This window comes from Astatotilapia calliptera, chromosome 7, assembly GCF_964374335.1.
Source record: "Astatotilapia calliptera chromosome 7, fAstCal68.1, whole genome shotgun sequence".
Classification (NCBI taxonomy): Eukaryota; Metazoa; Chordata; class Actinopteri; order Cichliformes; family Cichlidae; genus Astatotilapia; species Astatotilapia calliptera.
In genome coordinates this window covers 62,805,213-62,825,588 of record NC_137428.1, presented here as the reverse complement: position 1 = coordinate 62,825,588, position 20,376 = coordinate 62,805,213, and the positions used below count along the sequence as shown (strand labels likewise).

General features: G+C 42.2%; 1 protein-coding gene across 1 annotated transcript in view; it reads left to right on the top strand.

Moving 5' to 3' along the window:
- Positions 1-20,147, top strand: part of furinb (furin (paired basic amino acid cleaving enzyme) b) — a 99,141-nt gene extending 78,994 nt beyond the window's left edge. Inside the window, exons 9-16 of the mRNA XM_026176391.2 lie at positions 2,898-3,110; positions 9,645-9,745; positions 11,292-11,395; positions 14,568-14,685; positions 14,913-15,092; positions 15,307-15,434; positions 16,038-16,166; positions 17,206-20,147. Coding sequence (XP_026032176.1) covers positions 2,898-3,110; positions 9,645-9,745; positions 11,292-11,395; positions 14,568-14,685; positions 14,913-15,092; positions 15,307-15,434; positions 16,038-16,166; positions 17,206-17,912 — 1,680 coding nt within the window. The 3' untranslated portion in view covers positions 17,913-20,147. The remainder of the gene's footprint in view (positions 1-2,897; positions 3,111-9,644; positions 9,746-11,291; positions 11,396-14,567; positions 14,686-14,912; positions 15,093-15,306; positions 15,435-16,037; positions 16,167-17,205) is intronic.
- The last annotated feature ends 229 nt before the right edge of the window (positions 20,148-20,376 follow it).

The window sequence follows — 20,376 nt, the reverse complement described above, 5'->3', positions numbered from 1 at the left end:
TAAGTCAATCCAATCCGATATATTTTTGATTTTATAGCAGTTATAGAAGTTAAAGGACTCTTCCTTTCTCTTCTCTTCTTTTTCTCTTCATGCCAGGTAGGTTTTACCTTTTTCCCTTAATAAATTAAATCATCACTTAAAAACTGCAATTGGGATACATTTTGTTTAAAAAATTGTTTCAGTGCTGTGAAACATGCAACTGTGAAAAATATTTTTTAAAAACTGAAAAATCAAGAAGTGCACAAAGACTTTTTCACAGTAGTGGTCTTTCCAGCTGTAAATCACCAAAAAGTAATCAAGCGAAGCCTCGTGATTCCCAAGCAGCTGGTGATGGTAAGGAGAAAAAAAGTCTCTCTTTTCCAGGAAGAACACTTTAATAGAACAAGTCAGAAAAGTTCTGGACAATTTTCTACCTGTACAGTCAGAGCATATTACTTTTTAATTGATGATGGCTTCCCAAGACTGAGGAGAAGGACAAACTCAAGGTTAGTTTGCAAAATTGCCCTCTGCTTAGTCATTCAAGCTTGAATAGAATAAAACATTAAACAGTTTGGACTATTAACTAAGTCTAATACCAACATTTTTCATGTGTCAGTATGTGGCATCAAAAGACGTTATGAGAATAGGCTAATGATAAATGTGAGATGGGAGATAACAGAAAGAGAGGAGCAGTCACTGATGCGGAACAACAGTTACATTAAAACTCTGCTCTAATTGGCATATAAATTAATGAAAATTTTCAGTGAAACCGAATGACTCATTTATAGAATCCCATAATGCAAAATGCTCCTGATATCATGGTGTGTTAGTGAGGAAAGAGTGCCTCACAGCAACAAAGCAGGAGCTGACTGGTTCAGTGTGTGCTCTCCTGGCAGCGAGATAACCCTTGGCACTGGACTGTTATCGTCTGGCTTCTGTAACCTGCAACCAGGACAGCGTCAGGCCATAAATTAAGAGTAGTATGTACAGCTTCTCTAGCCTCTACTGTTAGGACACAGTTTGATTTGGACTGCATCGCCCAGCAGATGTAGTCTTATCCTGGATTCCTTTGAGAGATCATTTGCGAGATGGGGATGTGGGAATCCATTAAGAAAATTAAATGGATAATCATTTTAAAAACGTACTGAACAAGCTTAGTTAAAATTTGTATTCGCATCCTATTGAATTTCCGTTGTACGATTATGAGCTTAACATTTCTGTGATTAGCCATGCCGGAGACGGGCAGTGTTACAACAACAGTGATAAGGAATAAAATATTCCAGCATCTTATCTTTACTAGCAAGATACCAAGAAAATCAGTTAATTTAGTTTTATACTTGATGTAAAAACACAACAATGATACACACTGGTCTGCTCAGTCAGTATGATTAACGATGAAAGAGGTACAAAACAGAGGAGCAGAACAGGCAGTACAACACGTGGTGCTCTTAAAAGAAAAAGTGAATAAAATAAATGATGGCACATAACGAGAGCCCAGAGTAAGTCCATTAGCAAGGTACAGAGGAGGAGTTGGTAAAAGAAAAAAATCTGACTGAAAACTGGTAGATTTTCTCTGTGTGTGTGTGTGTGTGTGTGTGTGTGTGTGTGTGTGTGTGTGTGTGTGTGTGTGTGTGTGTGTGTGTGTGTGTGTGTGTGTGCGCACGCGCAATGGCATACATCTGTTTTTTTTCTCACCTAACTAATTTCTAACTGATTCATTTTCTAATGACAGAATGTAATAAATATTCAGTGGAAATATGAGCTGTGGGGAAATTCAAGTGAAAAGTAACCTTTTAAATTACTGGCATTTTTTTCTTCTTTTAAAAACTGTGTAATAGATTTACAATCAAAAACAAAGAGAATACGTTTTAGCACCGCATAAACCGTATATTTTCCGAGTGTACTTTTTACAACCTAAAAAATAAGATCAGCAATGACAGCAGTAGGTAAGAGTCTGTAAGACCTTAGGAAAGGGACACTGAGTGTTGTTGTCAACCCAGAGCCTATTACAGAGCTGTGGGGTCCTGACAGTCCCGCTGTCTCTGTCTCTTCGTCCAGCTTGGCCTCAGGCGGCAGTCATCAAGAATGGGTCAGCGGGCCTCGGGCTAAATATCACCGACATATTGAGAGAAAGAAGGTCAGCTTTGCAGGAAGTGGGCAGACACAAAAAAGAATAAAAAAAGAAAAAGCAGTAAATCTGTTCTAAAATGCAATAGTAAGCAGAGCAGCAATGCCAAAATTCTGAGAAGTGCACAAATTCTCTGCGATTTGTATGCACTTTAGCTGCTCCAATTTTATACCGACTAGAGGCGGTCGATCGATTTCTGGGGCTTTCCAGCAAATAAAGAGTTACTCTGATCTAATCAGCTGGAGACAAATGTAGCGTTTGTGTGTCTGGTCACAAATGGAGCAATCAAATCTTCGCTTGTATTCCTGAGCTGACAAAGAACACCCTTTGTTACTTTGCTAAAAGGGGTTGGTGAAATTTTAATCCGAGCCAAGGATTTCTTGGCTCTTGTTGTGGTTCCAGACCCAGCTGGACCGAATGTACGTATGTCTCAGATAGTGTGTGTAATTTAGGAGCACAGTCTCTCTGCCAGATATCATGTTGTCATTTATCAGCCCTGAAATTATATTCAGCTTGAATAAATTTGGTAATTACATTTCCTCTGTTTGTTATCTGATGTTCTGCTGCAATAAGTCGTTTGACATGATGATGTATTAATAAGAGTTGTGCCTACAGCGCCTCAGTGTTTCTAAAAGAAAGCACGTTAACGACAGGCCATTTAAGTATGGAGACAAACGTCTCTGTCAAAGCCGATTTTTCATACTTGAACCAGCTCCTGATAGCTTCTCCCTCTTAACCTTGTCTGTTCCTGGACTCCAGCCACATAAAGGTGTATGTTTCTGCACCACAGGGACGCAGCGGACTGGGCTCCATCTTCGTCTGGGCTTCGGGTAATGGTGGCCGGGAGCAAGACAGCTGTAACTGTGACGGCTACACGAACAGCATTTACACCCTGTCCATCAGCAGCACCACGCAGTCCGGCAACGTGCCGTGGTACAGCGAGCCCTGCTCCTCCACCCTCGCTACCACCTTCAGCTCTGGAAACCCGGGGGAGAAGCAGATAGTAGGTGTACAAACACACACGCTTACATGCACTTTAAAGATCTCAGATTTTGTGTAGGATTGTTTTTAATACTTTGAATCTTTGGCACCCTGTAAATGTCAAGTTTGACAGCACAGCTACACGTCCCGCTTACCAAAAGTTCATGCCGACGCATCCAAATTGAACCCGTTTTGAGTGTTTATACACATTAATGTTGTGTCTCTCAAATAGAAAAAAAAAAAAAAAGACTTCAAAATGTCAAAGTCTGAGTGATGTGAAACATACAATGAGCAAACACGACAAACACTGAGAGATGCCATGATTCCCTCAAGCTGCTTGTCACCCGAAGAAAGACTTGCTTCAGGGACGCAGAATAACATAAAACAACCATAAATCTGCCATTCCCTCCAAATTACACCAGAGGCGTGCTGCAGGCAAGTAAATACAACTCCAAATGAAATGGGTAGAAGTGAAGTCATTTTAAAATATACATGAGCACTTGCGTTGTATTGTTGCTTTAGCACGCAGAGGCTGCCGTTTGGTGCAGTACCCAGTGAGTTTATGCAATTTCTGTTTGTCCCAAACTAGTATTTATTTTCACTCTGTTAGATTTCTGTTTCTCACAATCATGCACTACCAAGTGGCTCATTTTGTGAGCGTATTTGGTCACCTCCATCTCCAGAGATTACACATTTTTTTCCCAACTGGAGCGAGAGAAAAGCAAAACATAAATTCCCGTTTTTCTAACTAAAATGACAGCAATGGCACTCGGCTGTAATTAACTTCATCTGTTGTGCACACCTAGATGGAATAAAATGTGGCTGTTTGCCAAAAATAAACACATTACCACCGAGTGGCACAAAACACAAAGTTCACTAATTGGCCTTCAAGGCACAGTGTGCTGTTGCTACAGAGAAAAAGTAAATACGCTATATTTTCACAAAAATAAGGCTTTCAAATAATTAAATGGCACAATTAAAGCACTGATTGTTATTTTACTAAAGGTTAATAATGTTTTCTTATTTTTAAATTTTATGAATAATAATGTGCACAGGTTAAACTGTAGCCAGAGCTACAACTAGTATGTATTTATTGGTGGGGGTTTTTTTCAGTTCACTCAATGAATTGTTGCATATTCTTCCTCATATATTCCTGATATTTATTGTCGTCTGTCTTACCTTTGTTATGATGCTCTGTCATGTCAGGTGGATTCTGAAGTGGTTGTACAGGCCGCACCGGATTTTAAGCCGTATGCGTTTCACTTGTAATATGAGATATTTACACAGAAATATCACACATGAGGATTTTTAACGTTTAATTTAATCCGTAAGGTAACATAAACATGGTAACTTAACACTGGCAGTCCCAGGCTTCTACCTTTCTACCTTTAAAACCCGCCACCAGCCAAATGGCTGGTAGGCTTTTAGCTAAGCTTTAGCTTCAGGCAAGTGGAAGCTAAATTGGCTAGTCATTCATATGTAAATTGGGTTGTTACCTGGGAATTCTGGAGGGAGGGGAGTGGGGGTGTGTGGATGAGGGGGTGGGGGAGCTGCTAAAAGCGGTGAGCTTCCTTTTGTTTCATCTTGATGCATTCTTAATCATCCAGGGAAACAAATCTCCAAAAGTCACCAACTTGGAGTGTTTCAGTTTGCCATCTTAGGGAGAAATCAACACACATGGGTGTATGTCCTTTGTTGCTGAGATTTATTGATAAAAACAGTACAAAAAATCAACCATTTGTACACATTTTTACAAATAATTATAAAAAGTGAGTGAGTACATTTCAACATTTTCAGCAATCACTCACAATCCTGGCACTGCCATGGTATCTGTAGTCTGCATTTACCACATGTGTATCTGTTGCAGTGAACACATCGCACAGTGGCATGATTGTTCTTGCAATTGTGTTTGACCTGACACATGGCTCTTTTTCCAGGGCTCGGTGTGGAGGGTTGTGTCAAAGGCAACTGTTCTTTTCTTGCCTTCTTCGCAGCTACATGAGAGTGAGCTAACTCCCTTGCAAGCTCCACCAGGAAGTCCACCCGTCTTTCCTTCGTCCCGGAGCATGCTTGATACAGCACATGTGCATTCAGTGCTGCCATGTCAATCATGTTATAAAACACGGCAACTGGCCAGCGCCGTGTTCCTCTGCGGACAGTGTACTCCCGAACCATCTGGTCCATCTGGACCATCTGGGTTTTGTGCCTCGCCCCGCGCTGAAACACAAAAACGTGCTCCCCAGGATGGAAGCTGGCTCCAGCAGGTTTGTGAGGACCTCAGAGCTCAGCTTCAGGGCCTGCAGGGGGATGTCTGATCACAGCTACAGCTGCAGTTATTATATGATATAGCTGTTTACAACTAACATTTAAACTCTCCATTCCTTCAACCTCTGCTGCCACGCTGACGGCGTATGCGGCCAAACGGAAGAAGACAGTCTATATTCTTAGCAGCATGCACGGCGTGGTTCAGACTGATAACACTACCAAAAGGAAGCCAAACACTGTCACCCTTTACAACAAAACAAAGTGTGGCGTGGATGTGATGGACCAGATGGTTCGGGAGTACACTGTCCGCAGAGGAACACGGCGCTGGCCAGTTGCCGTGTTTTATAACATGATTGACATGGCAGCACTGAATGCACATGTGCTGTATCAAGCATGCTCCGGGACGAAGGAAAGACGGGTGGACTTCCTGGTGGAGCTTGCAAGGGAGTTAGCTCACTCTCATGTAGCTGCGAAGAAGGCAAGAAAAGAACAGTTGCCTTTGACACAACCCTCCACACCGAGCCCTGGAAAAAGAGCCATGTGTCAGGTCAAACACAATTGCAAGAACAATCATGCCACTGTGCGATGTGTTCACTGCAACAGATACACATGTGGTAAATGCAGACTACAGATACCATGGCAGTGCCAGGATTGTGAGTGATTGCTGAAAATGTTGAAATGTACTCACTCACTTTTTATAATTATTTGTAAAAATGTGTACAAATGGTTGATTTTTTGTACTGTTTTTATCAATAAATCTCAGCAACAAAGGACATACACCCATGTGTGTTGATTTCTCCCTAAGATGGCAAACTGAAACACTCCAAGTTGGTGACTTTTGGAGATTTGTTTCCCTGGATGATTAAGAATGCATCAAGATGAAACAAAAGGAAGCTCACCGCTTTTAGCAGCTCCCCCACCCCCTCATCCACACACCCCCACTCCCCTCCCTCCAGAATTCCCAGGTAACAACCCAATTTACATATGAATGACTAGCCAATTTAGCTTCCACTTGCCTGAAGCTAAAGCTTAGCTAAAAGCCTACCAGCCATTTGGCTGCTCTCCGGGTTTTAAAGGTAGAAAAGCCAAATGGCTGGGCTCTGGGCCTTCCTAGTGTTAAATGTTATGGTAACTGCAAATGCTTTTTTTCCTCGAACAGCGCCTGTAACACGGCTACCTTTAAGTATACGTACGTATCGATAACACACAAATTTCGTTGCTTATGGTTTTTTTACAGAACAGTGCACAAACAACATTGTCGTCTCTTAACAACTGGTAAAAATATATACCGTATATATACTACTTATCAATTTTATTGGTCTACTGTTACCAGGCAAAATGTTTTTGGCCGCTTGAAAAAAAATATGCATTAGCCGCACGTCAGTATAAGCCGCAGTGTTCACAGTGTGGGGAAAAAAGTAGCGGCTTATGACCCGAAAACTACGATAGACCTGAAATGGCGATCTGTCGTGTACTTGTGGCAGACCACTCAGATGGTGGTTTAATTTGGTTTGCTTTCTTCTGTTGTTGCCTCTTTTGCTGTGTTCTTTTAGTTCTGATCCCTTTGGCAACTTTTGTGCCAGTTTTAGTCACACTCCACCAGATTGTGCAAACAGAAGCTGCTTCTTCACAGTTGTCAGTGTTGATGTGGCGTGCCTTCATGTCACACTTTCATATGTCCTTGAACCTCGAGTCCAGGTGCCCCGTGGGCCTGGCACCATGGGGATTCTGCCATCATCTATGTTTCACATGGCCAAACCGGCACATGTGGCATTGCATAAGCAGCTTTTGCATGCTGGAAGTCTCAGTTTTGTGCGACTCTAGTTTGAGATATTTTGTCCTTCTATGTGATTCCAAGGCTTAGACAACTTAGACGAAAGCTGTTCTTGCTTCGTGATGGGACTATGTCCTCCAAGTAGTCACTGCAGTACAACAGGTGCTCTGTAGGCACAGATTTTTGTTGCTAGGATTAGCTTCTTGTTTTTCCACACTGAGTTTTATCCACATCCTGACCCATGACCGTGGTGTTTTTGATGCTTAAAGTAAGGCCAAATTCATTTCAGGCATGTGAAAACCTATTAAGAACCTCAGAACCGACAGCATGAGTAACTATTCCAAAGTCATGAGCAAACATCAGCTCATAGATCTGCTGCTCTGACTTGCTCTGACTTTTGTCTTGGCTGGTAATATTGCCAAGTTGAACAGTTTGCCAGTGTCAGTTTGTGAGTGTCAGAAGGAATTTTGTGAAGAAGATCCCAAACAGCGCGACTGCTCAGATACTTTCAGGAGCGTTTCCACTTGCAAGGCAGCTGATGCCCTTTTCCAGCTTGTTCAGTGTTGGTTCTGCATCTCACTTCTCCAGTTAGCTGAGGAACAGTGTTTAGTGCAATTTCTGTGACTTTGTTCTCTGTGCCATATATTTTAACTTAGCATTCCACCAATCTCTCCATCTGTTTATCTCCACCAGTGATAAACTCACCAGCTTTGGACTTGAGGAGCTGTTTCGGAATCTGTTGGACCCGTTGCTTTCTTCATTCCTTCAAGCATACCTCTGATGTTTCCAGTATCAGTACCTTGTGTGCATTTCATAGCAAAGCTGCACCTGGTATTTATTAGCACAGCATCTAGTTGTGCTGTATGTCTGCCAGCTCTCAGATCTTCTAGGCTTTGCTTCTGCTTGAACGAGGCAGGCCTTATAGCTTTTATCAGTGGCTTCATTTCTGGCCATCAGCATCTACGCAGTGAGAATTCTTCCTCCTCCTTTTCCCAAACACTATGACAGTTCTATCATATGTGATGCTGCTTATGGAGCCCCACAGTTCAGCTGCGTTTTCAAAATAGTCAACATTTTGTGGAAGATTTTGATTTAGAGTATCCAGATTTTTTCAGCACCTAATATTCCTAAAATGAAATCTCAAAATATAGTAACCCTATTAGTCCTTCATATACTTTGTGCTTTTGGTGGGAGTTGTCCAGTTCGGGAGACATTAGCCGCAGCAGTGTCTGCCTACGCTTGAATATAATTTCATTTAATGGATTTTGGCTTGTGGCACATATTTGTGAATGAATGAATTGCAGAACCATAACCCAGCTATTGTGGGCAGTGTGAGTCACAAAGAATTTTCTTTTTTCTGTATACAACCGCTTTTGGTTGGCATTACAGCTTAGCAGAGTGCCAGCAACATCAGCATTTGCATCCTGTCATGAGCCTGAGCCACTTGTCACAGACAGTTTTCTCTTAAATGAATCACCTCACAACATGGTTGGTGGGTTTTTCTTTTGTAACGGGATCATATTTCCGGGGGGGGACTGAGTTTTTCAGGTGTATTTTTGGCCATAAGCCGATTGCCATTTAGTTCTATTATATTCAAGAGATGGCAGACGTCCCTATAGATGTTATCTCTAAAACTGAGCAACTCACACCAGAATAGTCTCGATAGATAAATAACACTGAATCTGGTCTGGGACCTTTTTCTATTTCTAACCTGCTATATGAAAAACTTAATTTGTCTAGTTAGAAAAAAAAAATCAAAAAATGTCGAGTTTTCAGAGTCATAAAACCAAGAAAATGTCTAAAAAGAAGCTGCAGATAGTCTGAGCTGTTATTTACAAAAGATTTCACTCAATATTTAAAAAAAGATATTTTAAGATGAATCAGTTAACTTCCAGCATTTAATCTGTTAAATATTATTGTTTCAGTGTTATTCTGTCCAGGTCCTATATCTAACAGCTGGCCTGTGCAGACACCTGCCCTCCCTTTGTTTACCCCTCTGACACATCTTTCCACAGATAATGGTCATTAACGCCACAATCTGTCAGGCCAAAAGTTGCAAACCAAGAATCTGTCTCTAACCTTCATAGACCACCTTGCCTTTGGCTTCTTTGTCATTTCTGACATGTCCTCATCGTGACCCAGACAGCCCTCATTAGCTTTCTGGCACTTGCAGAGACCAAGAGGAGAGATGTACGTGGAGTGCTAACATACTCTGTCTCACCACAGCTTGACCTGGCTGGGCTGATTTGGCTGACCTTCATTACCCCAGGCGTGACCCCTTGGCAGGGATCCACAGACCTGAGACTGAACCACCTACTAATTCTCTCCTTCTCCTCTTTTCCATCGCACATAGCTGTGGGGAGAGCTCCTATTGTCCGCGGCCCTCATCTGTCTAGCTCTTAGTTTCTCTGCCTGGGAGCTTCACTCATGTTGAAGTGGGAAACTCAATGTGTCAAATCAACTATGTCTGTCCTCCTGTACTTATTTACACTTTCTCTCTATCTGCTTGTCTCTAAGGTGACCACCGACCTGAGGCAAAAATGCACAGACTCTCACACGGGGACGTCCGCGTCAGCACCGCTCGCTGCTGGGATCATCGCTCTAGCTCTGGAGGCCAAGTGAGTGCCCCTGTATCATCTGTTTCTACATTAGGGAATCAGAAATGTAAAGCTTTTTTTTTACTTTATGCTACTGTTAACTTAGTTTATTATGATCCACTGCGTGCTACATGTGGGAGCATGTGCGTGGACTCACGTCTGTAAATGCGCAGACGTCTCTGGGAAGGCGGCGTTGGCCTAAATCCCAGCCAAGAAATTCTTTCCACTCCAGATTAAGCTTTTGATAATTGGTTAATTAGTGAGACAAATCAGCAGCTGCAGCCCACACAGACATCTGAATACCTGTAGGGCCCATGGTGAAGATTTTAAACCGGTGAATGTCTCTCATTATTGCTCACTCAGGACTCCAGGTGTCAGAATCCAAGTTTCTGTCAGCAGCTCTAATGTGTTCCCCATTATCTTGAGTCATATCTTGCATGTGTTAAGTCAGTTTTATCAGTAAGCAGTGCTTTACTGTGCATAATTCTCCTCCTTTCCACATTAGTGATTTGCTGACAGCTGTCAAATCAATCCAGTAGTACCACACAGCCAAGTTTCAGTTCTGGTATGCTCAGCGTCTCTGGTTTAACACCGCACAAGAGTCAGTATTTATCAGTGTATAGCCACCCCCCCCACTCCTCCTGAAGCCCCTCCTGATAGGCAGCTGTAATAACAGGGTAGCTAGTTTATCAGTCTGGGACCGCACTGGAATTCACAGAGATGGAATCATTTAATAGGCAGAGTGTTTTGGCTTTCTGGTGTTTTATTATTTTATTATTTTCTCCTTCGCTCTTGGCTGAGGTGACATTGAGTGGATCGGAGGATCTTGTCCATTAATAACACATGAGAGGATGTGAGATGTGAATGCTGATGTGGAGGTTGGCGGAGGTGATGCACCACAGTGCAATTCCGTGTTTCTATTTCTGACAACTGTGGTGTTGCTCTCGGTAAAGCTCTGTGATTATCTTAACCCACAGAGCAGTTTTTCTTAGTGGTGACTTAAAGGATTCTCTGTTGGATACTTACAGCTAGACCCCTTAATAAATCTATATGAAGGGGAAAAAATTACTGAGCTTCAACTATGTTGGAGGTGACCCTGTCCCCAACTCACAGAACCTATTAGAAACTATCATTACAGATAGGCATAGACTGTCCTCCACGGTTTTGTTTTACAGTGTTCCCTGACCTTTCAACACAGTAGGTTATGATGTACCTTTGATGCTGGTATTTTATGCCCATGTTAAAACCTTTATGTGAGTCCATAGCTTTGTTTTAGTTGAGTGGCACATCCCTCAGGGTTCCCTCCACCTCTCAGTGTAGTATTTCAACACTGTACGGTTGTTCTCACTGTATATGCTCAGATGGATCACATTTCAGGTCTTTTTACAGTCTTCTGACCTTTTCCGTGTCCCATTGCTGCTCACATTTCCCGGCCTGTATTGTTGTACAGTTGAGGTCATCAAAACCTGACATTTCTCATAATGTGCATAATAGGAAGGTATTAGCCTCACCTATTACATGAGAGAATGTAAATGTGATTATATTTCTTTCTTCCCTGTCTGCGCAGTATGAACTTAACTTGGAGGGATATGCAGCACCTGGTGGTGAGAACATCCCAGCCCGGGCGTCTCAGCGCTGGTGACTGGAAGACCAACGGAGTGGGGCGCAGAGGTAAAAACTCAATACAGTTATTAGACAAATCAAGAGCAGGTGGTAACATGTGGAGTTGTGTCTATGCCTCAATAATGAGTACAAATGGAAAGTTCACTAAAGCGCTCTTTTGAAAATGCCTTGCTTGAGAGCGCTTTGGACGGCTTTGGTTGCTATGATACGGAATATGTGCAGATGTGTTACAAGTACCTACCTGACTGCTGCTTAACTGGTAAACGCTTGGTGAACTAAATGTACCTCCAAGCATTATTTTTATAGTAATGTCGCAGCAGTCCAGGGAAACAGGTCTGTTACACACATGCATACTTGGAGCAGCAGAAATATTAGTTTCTCTTACACTGTTGTTCAACTTTGTTGAACAAGTAAGCTGTGATGGTTGATCAGTATAATATGTGTCTTTCCCTCCAGATGGCAGTATAGCCCAGCCAAGGGATGAGCATTTATTAGCAATTATTTACATTTTTGTCGAGTAAATTTAAATGTTCATTTCTGTTTAGAAAGCTACCCTAAGATTCTGGTTATTACAACTCTTAGCACTTGGTATTTCTTTGCTATTTCTGTGCTAGTTCCATGCCAGAGTGGATTGATGCCCAGTTTCCCAATAACATGCATTTTTTTCTGATTCAAGTTAAGTAACCAAGTAACTGTGAAATTGTGTTAAAATTGTCATATTTTTGATCAGTTTGCTATTCCTATGCAGTGCAGACTACTGAATTTAACAAAAAATTTAACAAAAAAATTGAAATGAAAATACTTAGTTATTTAACACTTTTCCTGTCATGCATAATGTTGTAAGCAAAATATTAATTATCGGGTTAAAGAAAAGAAAATGCAGAAAACAAAGATGTGAATGGCTATGGTGGCCCTCATGGAGCCATTGAATACCATAGGTTATACTGATGAAGTGTGAGCTACCATGTACATGTGGACAAGAACTGATAACATGAACTAACATATTTTTAAACAAATTATATCCCTAATTGTTTATAATGGATACATTTTAGTTTGTTATGCAAAGAACTTGAACAAATAGAAATCTCTTCTCTGCTCAAAGGAAGGTTTTGTCTTGCTTGTTACAGTTCGGCTATAACCATTACTTAACACGACCTGGCTCAAAGGTTTGTGGCCTAGTTGGTGCCGAGTTCAAGGCAGGCCAATCCGATAGGCTGAGACACTGGGTGGGTATATCAGGGTCTGCTTTGGAGTGGTTCAAATCTTATTTGTGTGAACAATCCTTCTCTGGGGCTACCTCTATGTACAGATCCTCTTCTGTTTCTCTTACCTATGGTGTGCCGCAAGGTTCTGTTTTAGGACCTTTATTGTTGTTGTTGTATTTACTCCCTCTTCAGCAAACCTTCTGAGCACGTTTATGGACATTTCTTATCACTGCTACGCAGATGATATTCAGCTATAGATCTCCTTTAAGCCACAAGATGTTTCCAAGCTACAGATTTTGCATATACTCCATTAGAGGTTGGATGGCTGATAATTTTCTTCAACTTAATGAGGAGAAAAAAAAGTCCTTGTTTGTGCTCCCGATAAATTTGTGCCCATGGTTTTGGAAAATCTAGGTCCTCTTGCTAAATTTGCCAAACCTTCTATCAGGAATCTTGGTGTAACTTTTGACTCAGCTCTGACTTTGGACGCTCATGTTAAATCTCTGCTTCGCTCCTGTTTTTATCATTTATGAAACAATGCTGAGTCCTATTGTGTCACGCTCTGAACTAGAAATGATCATACATGCATTTGTTTCATCTCGTTTGGACTAGTCTTCCAAGTACTCTTATGTTACACTCCTCCTGATCCAGCTGCACTGGCTCCCCATTAAAGTCAGAGTTCACTTTAAGATTATGACTTTTACATTCAGGGCTTTGCATGGACAAGCACCAACATACATCAGAGATTTCTTACATCCATACATCCCCAACAGGTCCCTGAGGTCATGTGATCAGGGCTTGCTGGTTGTCCATCACACAAGGCTAAATAACTAAAGATGACAGAGCTTTTGTAGCTGTGGCCCCCAGACTCTGGAACTATCTCCCTTTGAGTTTGAGATCTGTTGACTGAGTGGTTTCTTTTAAAAAAAGAAGAAGAAGAAGTTAAAAACTCATCTTTTTAAACTTGATTTTATGTTTTTGGCTTCAGTGAAGCACTTTGTGATTTTATCTTGAAAGATGCTATATAAATAAAATTTTATATTACTTATACTTTACTTAGATGAATACATTCAGAATTTCTAGTTCATTTCTTGTGTACTGCTTTAAGAATAAACATAAATGTTTGTCTTTAGGTTTCATGCACTTAGCGTCTAGTTCATAGATGCTCAATTAGTCCTTTTTAAAAAGTAAAACTTGTTTCTATTCGATTAAAGCAGCAATGTTGGCATTCTGTTAGAAACAGTCACACTGGCCAACAGCCAGAAACAGACTTTGAAGAACAACCTGCATTATCTTTTCTGCTAAAGTGTACTTCCTACCAAACTGACACGCATGAACATGCTATGTTTTGCAGCTTATCTTGTTGGAACAGCCGTGAAACATTTACCCAGAAAGTTTTCTGTTGGCATTAGTTTGCAGGGTAGATACTGTAGCCGATAAACATACATACAGATCTTCATTTAGGTGATGGTGTGGTCCCAGCTACACACTGTTTGTCTGCGGCCTGTAGGCTAAAGAATTAGTCTGACTTTGTCTTCCATTCCCTGCCAAGGTTCAGTCTGCCAGCTGCTGTCGTTCATCCACAGAAAGCCATCTGAGACATAGAGAAACTTTTCTGACATTGCCCCAAAGACCCTTTCCCTCCTTTTTAATGATAAAAAAAAAAGAAAATATGATAGGCTGGATAAACCTGTTTATATTATTACTGACTGTCGGTGACAGTTGGACTGTTAAATCCCTGCTGTTTTTAATCACATTTATGGTAAATGGTAAATGGCCTGTATTTGTATAGCGCTTTACTAGTCCCTAAGGACCCCAAAGCACTTTACACATCCAGTCACCCACCCATTCACACACACATTCACACACTGGTTTATGTTCTCAGGCACAGATGAAGTATTGCTGTAGAGAGGATTGTTTGATTGTAATTTCTGTCACTCTGTGCTGCTATCTCATAACCACCACCCACAAAACTGCCATCCGCTCCCTATCCCTCCATTTTGTTTCCTCCACAGTGAGTCATTCGTACGGTTATGGGCTCCTGGATACAGGTGCTCTGGTGGCGTTGGCACAGAATTGGACATCAGTGGGACCGCAGCACCAGTGTGTTAACACGATGCTTTCAGAACCAAGGTTAGAAGGATGACTTAGAGCATGTGTGTGTGGGTTTGTCTGTAAAAAGAGTTTCACCATTATTACAAAGACTTCCTGTTCTATCATATCTCTGACCCTGATGGATGTCGCTGCATTCTCCTCCAAGCCGGGGAGGTCGCTTAAGTTTAAAGCACAGTGCTGTTCGGTGTCCATTTCTGCTTCCACACAACATTAACCACTCTGCCCGCCACTTGTCAAACCTGCAGAGACATCGGGAACAAACTGGTGTTCAGCAAGAGCGTGGATGCCTGCTGGGGACGACCAGAGCATGTCAGCTCCCTGGAACACGTTCAGGCTCGCCTCACTCTCTCCTACAACCAGAGAGGAAAATTGGCCATTCATCTCATCAGCCCGCTGGGTACACACTCCACCCTGCTGTTCCCCAGGTACACAGTAAAAAAACAGGACAACAGCAGCCAGGTCCTAATATAAATCTCTCTTTTTCTGTGCCACACACAGACAAATAATGTGCGTGTCCCTCGGTTTTACTTCGGCACACATGCTCCCAGAGGCGTATTCTCTGAGACAAATACTCAGAATATGCCTGCTTTCAGATGCAGGGAAAAAACACCAACATGTCCTCTCTTTTTATTTATTCAGGCCCAATGACTTCTCCTCAGAGGGTTTCAATGATTGGGCCTTTATGACCACACACTCATGGGACGAAGACCCTCAAGGAGAGTGGACCCTGGAGATAGAAAATGTAGCACCTAATGGACGTGACTATGGTAACCTAACTCATCTTCATTAATTGCCCGGACTGGTCGCATCACATCAAACCTTCTTCCGTTCCAGCATTATCTTATGTATTTCCATGCTTCTCTTAGTAGCCTCTCTGCAGTTCTTCCTTTTCTCTCCTTTTCTAACGGTCTATAACAGTTTTGGTTCCAGCAGAGAGGCACTTAGAAACTGCTCCAGATTAAAAGTTAAGAGTCTCTGGGCAGAGAACGATTCTTCTGCAAGAAAGTCTTTGGCAACTATTTGATTATCAAAACTTCAGTGTCTTGAGAATGTTTTTCTTTCCAACAACTGGGCTGCACTTTAGCTCTAAAAGCAAATGGCAGCACACCCTGACAGAAAGAGTTGCCATGTTTTCCAGTAGATTTGTTTTCTCTGAGCAGCAGAGGGAAACGAGAGAAACACCTCTCTTTCTCTGCTGCTGTTGATCCTCCTCCACTGTTGTTTGGGCCACTCACATCACTCGTTTCCTGTCTTTCCACCCCCATATCCTCTTCTCAGCCAGTTCACTCTGTTCCCTCTTTGAGAAGTGCTAAATTGATATTCTCTTTCACCACTTACACCTCCACTCTCTCTGCCTCTGTTCTCCTCAGGTGTGTTGAGTCAATTCACCCTCATCCTGTGGGGTACTGGGCCCAGCATAGTCAACCCCTCGTCCCCTGACTTCCCTCGGCCGTCCAACAACAGCTGCAAGACATTCGATGCCCAGCAGATCTGTATCGGTGAGATCGATCGGCCTTTCACTGTCACGCATGAGCCACTTAGGTTGAATAGATTCATTTGTATTGGCGCCGGCATACAGTCATTGTTACCAAACAGGCTTTGGGTCAGACTGTGTTGAGCATTTCAGTTTGTGAAAAGTGAATGTTGTGAATACAAATTGGCAATTTACAAGCCTCTTGCGCATCTGTTTATGTGCGCACAATGAATACGCACGTTGCCATATGTCATATCAAAGAGTGGAACGTATTGCGAGCAGCAGGGGAGATTTAAACTGCGCCAGTGCCTCAGGTGCATGTTGTCAGCAAGGATGACTTCCTCAGTGAAAAGCAGACGAAGTCAAAAATTATTTTATGTTTCGAGTCAGGCGCTTTCCTCTTAATCATTTTAGACATTTCAAAAATTTCAGTAAAATCAACATTACAGTTATTACTGCTTTTATTTCATTTCCTCAGTTGCCTGCTAATTTCCCTCAAATTAAGTCTAAGGTTCTGACTGCAGAAACCGACAAAGGACAAAAGGAGTAAATACTGAAATGATTGTTAACACTTATTTTTTTGCCTGTTTGTGTTCTTTTGTAAATTAGCTGTCTTAGGGTAGAATATATTTCATATTTATTTATGGTTTTTATAGACTAAAGACGCTTTATAGCTTCTTTATCTCATTAACAAGTAAGAAATGTAGTTCCAATTAATTACATGCAGTGACATAGATATGGACTGTAATTAATCCCACACTGGTGAAATTCACTTGTGCGCAGGGGACAGGGTGAAAAAGATGTATTAGAAAAATAAAAATAGGAAAAATGGTGTACAAAAAAATGCCAAAATACTATACTGTGTACAAATGATTACTATATACAGTAAAAATACACAGTGCAGTGGGAGTGATAATAATACACAAATATATATATTTTTTTTTTTTAAACAGTGTTTGACGGTATGTGGTTCAAAGTTCAGAAATCATTTGTAGGTCTTATTTTCATTGTGTTTTTGACATAAACGCCCTCTTGACTAATTAATCTGCCCCCTCTCCATCCAGAGTGCAGCCCTGGCTTCTCCCTCTTCCTGCAGGGTTGTGTGAAGTTGTGTCCGCCAGGCTTCACGTCGGGGCAGCAGCTCCTCAACCTCTCTCTGGAGAACTGGGTAGATTTGTCCTCCGTCCAGGCGTGCCTGCCCTGCAATCCTGCCTGTCTCACTTGCTCTGGCACCGGGCCTGCAGATTGCCTGTCCTGCCCTCCTCACAGCCATCTGGTCTTCACCTCCTGTTTGCACCAGAACCAAGTCCAGCGAAAATCCCCTCTAACTGGAGGACTCCAGGGTGACGGAGCGCAGCCAGAAGGTGCGAGTCCAGCAGCAGCAGACCACGACAGCAAAGTAGCTGAGGAATCCCCAGGGCTCATTGTAGCTCCGTCCACTCAACTCCCCGCCGTCGTGGCCCTTCTCAGCTGTGCCTTCATCCTGGCTGCCTTCGTCGGGGTCTTCTTCTTGCTGCAGTTACGCTCAGGTGGCGCTTCTGCCTGGAGGACCAAATTGCCCTCTGGATTTTCAGAGACGAACGGGGTGCGGGTGGGCTTTGGTTTTGGCTTCCGGCAAGGACGGGAGAGAAAGGCAAGGATATGCTACAAAGGAATCCCCACTGTGTGGGCAGATGAGGACATGATTGCCTACGAGTCTGAATCAGACAGCGAGGAAGTGGACGGTCACAGCGAGAGAACAGCTTTTATTAAGACGCAGAGCTCAATCTAGCTGAAGCTGCATCTGCTGTTGTGGTGTCTGACACGACGACAGGTCTGACTGCACGGAGCTGATTCGTGAAGCAGAATCGCACAGGTTCAGAAAAACACAAAGCGCAGGCCTTACTGTCCCATCAGCACCCCATCCAAACGCAAAAGAGCCAATCAATTTTTTCTTGTATTTATTTGCTACAAGCTTCACGTGTATTTTCATGTATTTTATCTTTTATTTGATTGATGTCAGTTGTATTGATAAGCTTTGTCACCATTTAAATGTATTATGCAGCTAATTTACTTTGCAAATATTTTTCAGAGTGCTTTCCAGAAAATGAGTACTGCCACACCCTTAAAGCTTGGATACCTAACAGGAGAGAGTTAGAGACAGAATGGTCTAATATTAAGCAGCAGAGACCAAGATATCCTGAGTTTTGAAGAGGCACGACCATGACGTTGTGCAACTCCACCTAGAATAAATAAACATACCTTATTTAAATTTGGCAACAATGCAGTGCATTCAGCGCGACTGCTATTTTTGATCAGCCACTAGAATTTTCCTTCTGACCGCCTGTGCGTCTGTGACGGTTGCTGTATCTCCACCACCAGAGTGCAAACTCAAAATTATCCTGTGGCCATATGCTGCAGGCGTGCAAAGGCAAACAAGGAAGATTAGAATATTTTGGCTTTTATTGGAATATTTTCTCTCTGATGCCTCGGGATATTATAGCATTACAGAGACAAGGGTGACAAAATCACAGTCCACACCACCAGGAAAGTGTTCCTGTGCTCGTGGTTGTGTTCGCGGCTTGATGCAGCGCCTTCAGGCACTTCCACTGAAAAGTGCATTCTGGTGTTTTGTGTTGTAGTTTGTAACCCTCTGCTCTCATCACTGTGGATGATCTTTTATGTGACATCCTGGTCAGTTTGAGAGGGAAGTTGTTTACTCGAGGCATTTGAGGTCGCGATGAATCTGCCGAGACGCATGTGATGAAAAGGGCAGCTCCAGGGAGTGACTTAAGAAAAAAAATAGTGGGAGTGCTGGAAGCACTCGAGAAGGTCAAGCTGACCTTGAAGGGGAGCTCAAATTCAGGTTGGGTATGGTTTTTGCTTTTTATAGACAAAGTTGCAAACTTTTGATTGCATTTGTAGGTCAAGGCCCCAAATCGATGAATATTAGTGTCGAACTGAATATCTGTAAATTTCAAACTATATATCTGCACTTGGTAATACATGGTTCCTGAGGGGGAGAAAAAAACAGCGCCCCCTAGCATAAAAACTAATCAGAACTCGGAGTAACCTTGATGGAATCACAGTAGTTAATTATTCAGGCTTAGCAAAGCACCTCCAGAAGTAAAGGCCTTATTCAGAGGCTGAGACGCACATGTGCCAAGCAGTGTGTAGAAATGTGTGGATTGGCCCTTTACTCCATTACTTTATCTAAGGCATATCTAATTTGTCTCAACTACAAACATCAGGCCTCTACTTCAGGTGGACTTCTAATATATTGCTGTTGTTATCTTTCATCAGAGACCTGACAGATTGCAGGCCAGGGGTTATAAAGTTGACTCGCTGTTCATTAATGCTAAGAAAAACTTTAAATTGAGGATTTCTGCAGCGCGCTGGGACAGCATAATAAAACATCCCCGCAGGTTGTTTGATAAGCAGGAAACTGTGGAGGATGCTCTGTTTTCAATCAAGCCTCAGTGGGAATTTCCACTGCAGCGCAGACACCAGAGATGGTACATCAATCACACAGAAATGTGCCGAATTACAGTGAGCAGCACTGTTTTTTTTAATGACATTAACCACTCAGCCCAAAAGCTGCTTGGCTAACCTTGTGAAGCATTGTGCCACTTGGTTACTGCGGGTGAGAAACAATATAATTCTCTCTTCATTTTCCCCCCAGAGTGTGCTTTATATTGATTTTGGGGCTTCTCTTTCAGAACATCTTCATCAAAGTGAAGCGTCCTCCCTTTCTGCTGTGAACACCAAACATAAAAGGACAAATTCATGCTTTATATTCTCTCTATAACGATGTAGACTTGCAGTTACGTGGCCAAATCAAAGCCTTTGGATCCAAAAGACCAGAATGGCTAGTGATTAAAAAAAATCAGAAGATAATGATTCAATTTTCTATGTTTGTTTTTATTTTTAATCCTTTTTTTTTACTATTTAACTGATGATGGATGTTATGTGTTGAGATCAATTTCATGCTGGATTAATTAAAAAAAAAAAGTTTGGCTGTTGTAAAGCATGTCTGTTTTTTACTGCCAGGGTTGAAACCTTTTATAGTTTTTTTAATGCATCTTAAATTCAGCCCCTGACATACAAACATCCCAGAGAGAGCAGATGGTTCCTCGCTTCTTCATGGTCATATATCAGTGTTGCCGCTGCGTTTCCTTCACTCCTGGCATTGAGCTTTAACAGAGTGCCAGCCTTCTTTTTTCCTGCCTGCCATCCAGTTGCAGCAGTGAGCAAAG